The sequence below is a fragment of the Dipodomys spectabilis genome, unplaced genomic scaffold (genome assembly GCF_019054845.1).
Source record: "Dipodomys spectabilis isolate Male_0828 unplaced genomic scaffold, ASM1905484v1 ptg000324l, whole genome shotgun sequence".
In the NCBI taxonomy this organism is placed as follows: domain Eukaryota; kingdom Metazoa; phylum Chordata; class Mammalia; order Rodentia; family Heteromyidae; genus Dipodomys; species Dipodomys spectabilis.
The window spans coordinates 3,231,720-3,238,612 of NW_024871001.1; the positions used below are offsets into that span (position 1 = coordinate 3,231,720).

The following is a 6,893-nucleotide window of genomic DNA, read 5'->3' on the forward strand; positions in this document are numbered from 1 at the left end:
GGTGCCCAGTTCTAAAATAATAACTTTTAAAAGCATGTAATTCTTACTCAGCATAACCACTTTCTATTTTAATTTTATTGTCAAGGTGATGTACAGAGTAGTTACAGTTACATAAATAAGGTAGCATGTACATTACATTTCTTGTCTAACTTGTTACCCCCTCCCTCATTTGCAGATCATTTGCAATATATTGTCTTGTGAGTATCGCTGTTGCATAGGTTCCCACTTTGTCCCTTGTCTCAGCATTTTGTTGTTCAGATAAGCATATATGCAATACCCAGGGTACCAACATTGAATACAATGATAACAGGGGATAAACCATAGGGGGGAAAACACAAACGAAAAAGAACTCATGTAGTACATTGAAAACAACAACAACAATGAAAAACATCTTGTGTCCATGTCTTAGAGTTCATTTGGCTTGACATCATCTTATATGGTCATATATACATAGCTATTGAGCTATTCTGCTCATCTGCTAAAATTATCCTACATGTATATACTAATTGTTACAAATAAGGGAAACCGTGGGACCTATGTTTCTTTGAGTCTAGCTTACTTCATTTAATATGATTTTTTCCAAGTCCTTCCATTTCCTTACAAATAGGGTGGTATCATTCTTTCTGATGGAAGCATAGAATCCTCTGTGTGTGTGACTTAATATGATTTTTTCCAAGTCCTTCTATTTCCTTACAAATAGGGTGGTACCATTCTTTCTGATGGAAGCATAGAATCCAGTGTGTGTGTGTGTGTGTGTGTGTGTGTGTGTGTGTGTGTATCACATTTTCTTGATCCATTCATCTACTGAGGGGCATTGGGTTGGTTCCATATCATACCTATGGTAAATAATGCTGTGATAAACATAGTTGTGATAAACATAGTTTAGTGTGGCCTTGTTTGTGGTCATTTGGGTAAATGCCCAGAAGTGGATTGCTAGGTCATAGGAGAGCTCTATGTGTAGTCTTTTGAGGAACCTCCATACTGATTTCCAGAGTGGTTGAACAAGTTTACACTCCCACCAACAGTGTAGTAGGGATCTCTTTTGGCCACATCCCTTCCCACATCTATTGAGGTGGAATCTCAATATTGCTTTGAGTTGCATTTCTTTTACGGCCAGAGAAGTTGAACATTTCTTCATGTGTCTATTGGCCGTTCTTATGTCCTCTTCAGAGAAGTCTCTCTTTAAGTCTTTAGCCCACTTATTAATGGGGTAGATGTTTCTTTGAGGATTTTTGGGGGGGATTTAATTTTTTGAGTTCTAAGTTTATTTTAGATATGAGGCCCCTTGTCTGTTATATGGCTAGTGAAGATCTTCTCCCAAAACATGAGCTTTCTATTGATCTTGCTAGCTATGTCTTTTGCCATGCAGAAGCTCTGCAGTTTCATGCAATCCTATTTGTCCAACCTTTCTTTGATTTGTTGTGTTTCTGGATCTTTACTAATATCCAGAGTGGTTGAACAAGGAGCCCTAGAGTTTCTCCTGTAACCACTTATTTTTAAATGATTATTTAAGTGGTTTTACAAAGGAATTGCCACTTCAACAAAGCAGTTTAATGTTTTGGTTCTCATGATCCCTTTCAACATTCTCACCCATACCTCCAAATCCATTCCTTCCCTCACTTTTCTTAATTTTGTAGGATATACATTAGATTCTTGACTGCATTCTCTCCTTCTTGTGAAGGATAAGATCATCTAGATTTTTTTTCACAGATATATACAGATCTTCACAAATTTTCACAAAATAGAAATTTATTGTAGCATTATTAGAGTAAATGAAGAGAGATGAGTAAATTACTTCAATAAGCAAGTAAATTCTGGAGTTTCAGGATATCAAATATGATTATGTTACAATATGGTGCAGTAGTCCTATCTCTGGGTAAATATTCAAAAGACATGAAGTCAATGTCTCTAAGAGATATCTACAATCCATGTTCATTGCAATATTGTTCACAATAGCCACAACATTGAATCAACCAAGATGTTCATGTACTGATATGTACAATGGAGTATTATTGAGCCTTAAGGATACATTTGAAGGCTGGGAAGTAGCTCAGTGGTAGAGTGCTTGCCTTGCATGCATGAGACCCTGGGTTCGATTCCTCAGTGCCACATAAGCAGAAAAAGCCGGAAGTGGCGCTGTGGCTTAAGTGGTAGAGCACTAGCCTTGAGCTAAAGAGCTCAGGGACAATGCCCAGGCCCAGAGTTCAAGCCCCACAACCAACAAAAAAAAACATTTGAGAGGGGAGGATGGAAAGGGATGGGAAGGGGAAACAAAGGAGGAGGCTACAATACTTGATAAGAAATGTACTCATTATCTTGCCCATGTAATTGTAACCCCTCTGTACAGTATTTTCACAATAAAATAAATAAAATAAAATAAATCCATTTGAAACAACTTGGATGTATGTACAAGACATTATGCTAAGTATATTAAACCAGACAGAAAAAGAGAAATACTCAAGAAATCACTTATATGTGCAATCTAAAGAAGTCAAACTCAAAGAAACAGAATAGAACACTGGTTGTCTTGAGCCAAGGGATGTCAAAACGAGGAGATTTGGGTGAAAGGATGTAAATTTTTAGTTATAAGATGAATATGTTCTGGGACTGTAATGATGCCTATAATTAAAATCATGTATACTTGAAATTTGATGAGTGTATATCTAAAATATAAATGTTCTTGCCTCTTGCAATAAAAGAAAAACCTAAACAGCAACTGTGAAGTGATGGAGATGTTAATTAGGTTGACTGTAGTAATCATTTTAATACACACACACACTCTCTCTCTCTCTTTCTTGTATATCTTTTTTTTTTCTTTTCTTTTCTTTTTTTTTTTTGGTCAGTGATAGGGTTTGAACTCTAGGCCTGGGCTCTGTCCCTCAGCTCTTCAGCTCAAGGCTAGCACTCTAATACTTGAGCCAAAACAGCACTTCTGTCTTTTTATGTTTATGTGGTGCTGAGGAATTGAACCCAGGGTCTCATGCACGGGAGGCAAACACTCTACCTCTGAGCCATCTTCCCAGCCCTTCCTTTGTATTTCTAAAAGAGAAAAAAGCAGGTGTGGTTGTGGTCCCCAACTGTTCCCTGCAATTTCTGCTTGCTTTTTTTTCAGGTTGTATTGACCTAAATTATCAGAGAAAAAGAAAGACTTAGCCACACTCAGATGGCTTTCAAACTCGAGTTCAGAGTCACAATGACTCCTTGGTCAGAGTTAGAAAATGCGCAACCCAATCCCAAGAAATATATCGAAGGGGACTTGAGTCTGCAATCTACCATACCAGCTAATGACAAGACCATCAACAAAACTGACAAGAACATCAACAAAACTGACAAGACCATCAACAAAACTGACAAGAATATCAACACAGCCGTTAATGAGTCTCCGGTTTCCAAGATTGAACTTCTGCCCTCCTGTTCTACAGTGGCCTTGATAGAGGAGAACACTGAGGTGGATGACCCCTGGGACTTGCCTGAACTCCAGGACACTGGAATTAAGTGGTCAGAGAGAGACACTAAAGGGAAGATTCTCTGCGTCCTCCAGGGTATTGGGCAATTAATTATACTCCTGGGGTTTCTGTACTTGTTTGTGTGCTCTTTGGATATCCTCAGCAGTGCTTTCCAGCTGGTTGGAGGAAAAGTGGCTGGGCAGTTCTTCAGCAAAAACTCCATCCTGTCCAACCCTGTGGCAGGGTTGGTGATTGGTGTGCTGGTGACAGTAATGGTGCAGAGCTCCAGCACATCCTCATCCATCATTGTCAGCATGGTGGCCTCCTCACTGTTGACTGTAAGGGCTGCCATCCCCATCATCATGGGGGCAAACATTGGAACTTCCATCACTAATACTGTTGTGGCACTTATGCAGGCAGGAGACAGAAATGAATTCAGAAGGGCTTTTGCAGGGGCCACTGTCCATGACTTCTTCAACTGGTTATCTGTGTTGGTTCTTTTGCCACTAGAGGTCATCGCCCACTACCTGGAGGTCCTGACCAACCTTGTGGTAGACACTTTCCACTTCAAGAACAGGGAAGATTCCCAAGCCCTTTTGAAAGTCTTTACGGATCCCTTCACAAAGCTCATTATCCAGCTGGATAAAACAGTTATCCACCAAATTGCAATGAACGATCCTACAGCCCAAAACAAGAGTCTGATCAAGATTTGGTGCAAAACTCTTACCAACATGACTCTGATGAATGTCACAGTCCCCTTCCCTGAGAACTGTACTTCCCCTTTCCTCTGTTGGACAGATGGCATCAACATCTGGACCATCAAGAATGTGACCCACATGGAGAACATTGCTAAATGCCAGCATATATTTGTGAATTTCAACCTTCCAGATTTTGTTGTGGGCATCATCCTGCTCATCATCTCCCTGCTTGTTCTCTGTGGCTGTCTGATCATAATCATCAAACTCTTGGCATCCGTGCTCAAGGGGAAGGTGGCTTCTGTCATCAAGAAGACCATCAACACTGATTTCTCCTTTCCCTTTGCATGGGTGACTGGTTACTTGGCCATCCTAGTGGGGGCAGGCATGACATTCATCGTGCAAAGCAGCTCGGTGTTTACATCTGCCATGACTCCGCTGATTGGTATGGGAGTGATAACCATTGAGAGGGCATATCCACTCACTCTAGGTTCCAACATCGGCACCACTACCACCGCCATCCTGGCTGCCTTAGCTAGTCCAGGCTACACACTGAAGAGTTCACTCCAGATAGCCCTGTGCCACTTTTTTTTCAATGTCTCCGGCATCCTGCTGTGGTACCCAATCCCTTTCACTCGCCTTCCCATCCGCCTGGCCAAGGGCCTGGGCAACATCTCTGCCAAATACCGCTGGTTTGCCGTCTTCTACCTGATCTTCTTCTTCTTTCTGATACCGCTGGCAGTATTTGGCCTCTCTCTGGCCGGCTGGCGGGTGCTGGTGGGTGTTGGGGTGCCCATTGCCTTCCTGGTGCTTCTGGTCGTTTTCCTCCAGCTGCTGCAATCCCACCACCCACATATCTTGCCCCAGAAGCTCCAAGATTGGAACTTCCTGCCCTCCTGGATGCACTCACTGAAGCCCTGGGACCACCTCATCTCCCTGACCATCTCTGGCTGCCAGAACCGGTGCAGCCACGTATGCTGCCTGATGTATGGCTGTGCCAAGTGCTGCTACTGTAGCAAGTGCTGCGAGGACCAGAAGGAGAAGCCAGAGGACCAGACGGTCCAGACCAATGCCTCTGAGGCCTTCAATGATGAAGCCCCGAACAAAGACATCCCGAAAGAGGACAAAGCCAGCATCAATTCCCAGGGTATGAAGAACATGTCTAGCAACAAAGCTTTCTAGCGGGTGGCCCATGGTTGGGGGAGGACCCACATCCTATGTATTCTACCTCTCCCACTTCTGCACACCTTCAGCTACAGTTGCAGCCCTTTATTCCCAATTAGGAAGTAGAGTTGACAGCTGCCCAGCTCTCCTTTCCCTAGACTAGGGCATCAGCCTGCCACATAGTCTTATCTCAACCCTGTTCCCTTGACTTCCTCTTTCCAAAAGGCACGATTGAACAGCACTAAGGAAGAATCCAATGCAACCTGCCAAGAGAGATTACCACATCTTCTACTGCACACCGCTTCACCGGGATCTGTTTTCAGACCCAGAGCATCCTGTTGAAAAGGATTAAAGACAGTTCTTGAACAGTCTATGTAAGGATGCATGAATATATGTGTGCAGATCTCTCCCAAGTGTCTCTCTATTTTTTTTCTTTCTTTTTTTTATTATTGGTTGTGGGGCTTGAGCCTGGGGCCTGGGCTCTGTCTCCGAGCTCTTTTGCTCAAGGCTAGAGCTCTACCACTTTGAGCCACAACTCCATTTCCAGTTTTTGAGTGGTTAAAATTGGAGACAAGAATCTCAGAGGGTCTTTTCTGACTGGGCTGGCTTCTAAGCTAGAAACTCAGATCTCAGCATCCTGGGTAGCTAGGATTACAGGTGTAAGCTACCAGTGCTGGTCTTCTATGTTTTTCTTAAATGAAAGACTACTTACTCCAAGAGCAATTACTCTCAGGGATTCGTGCTCAAGAGCAGCCTGGGAAATAGTGATTGGAAACTTGAAGATGGTCATAAGTGTGGCCTTTCACTTATTTCCCAGTGTTTCTCCAACTCCCATCAGGGCTTTCTCTCCTGGGCAAGTATGGCTCTTCCAAGCAGTTGACTGCATCCTCAGTTTATTCCCATGCTCACATTTGTAGAAGCCACACTTGGGCTGCTGAGGAAGATTTAGGATATGCTTGGCTCCGTGTTTGCTGTTACTGAGCTGGATGAAGGAAAGAGGAGAATAGGGAATTACTTTTTTTTTTTTTTTGGTTGGTCATGGGGCCTGAACTCTGGGCCTGGGTGTTGTCCCTCAGCTCTTCAGCTCAAGGCTAGTGCTCTACCACCTGAGCCACAGCACTACTTCCACCTTTTTCTGCTTATGTGGTGCTGAGGAATCGAACCCAGGGCCTCATGCATGCAAGGCAAGCACTCTACCACTGAGCCACCGTCCCAGCCCCGGGAATTACTTTTTGGGTTTTTTTTGTTGTTGTTTTTGTTTTTTGTCAGTCATGGGCTTGAACTCAGGGCTTGGGCACTGTCCCTGAGCTCTCCCACTTAACGCTAGAGCTCTATCACTTTGAGCCATAGCTCCACTTCTGGTTTTCTGGCCCTAAGACCAGAGGTTTCCTACCCTAAAGGGACAAGACACATTTTGGGAACTGGTGGTTCATGCCTCTAATCCTGGATAGTTATGAGGCTGAGATCTGACGATCATGGTTTGAAGCCAGCCTGGGCATGAAAGTGCATGATACACTTATCTGCAATTAATCACCAGAAAACTAGAAGTGGAGACGTGGCTCAAAGTGGTAGAGTGCTAACCTTGAGC

At 43.3% G+C, this 6,893-nt stretch overlaps 1 protein-coding gene across 1 annotated transcript; it reads left to right on the forward strand.

Moving 5' to 3' along the window:
- Positions 1 to 3,193: 3,193 nt before the first annotated feature.
- LOC122128187 (sodium-dependent phosphate transport protein 2B-like) lies at positions 3,194 to 5,323 on the forward strand. The gene has a single exon (XM_042702469.1). It carries the CDS (start codon positions 3,194 to 3,196, stop codon positions 5,321 to 5,323), a length of 2,130 nt encoding a protein of 709 aa, XP_042558403.1.
- The last annotated feature ends 1,570 nt before the right edge of the window (positions 5,324 to 6,893 follow it).

Coding starts and splice junctions, on each gene's coding strand:
- LOC122128187 (XM_042702469.1), top strand. CDS start 3,194: ATGACTCCTTGGTCAGAGTTAGAAAATGCGCAACCCAATCCCAAGAAA.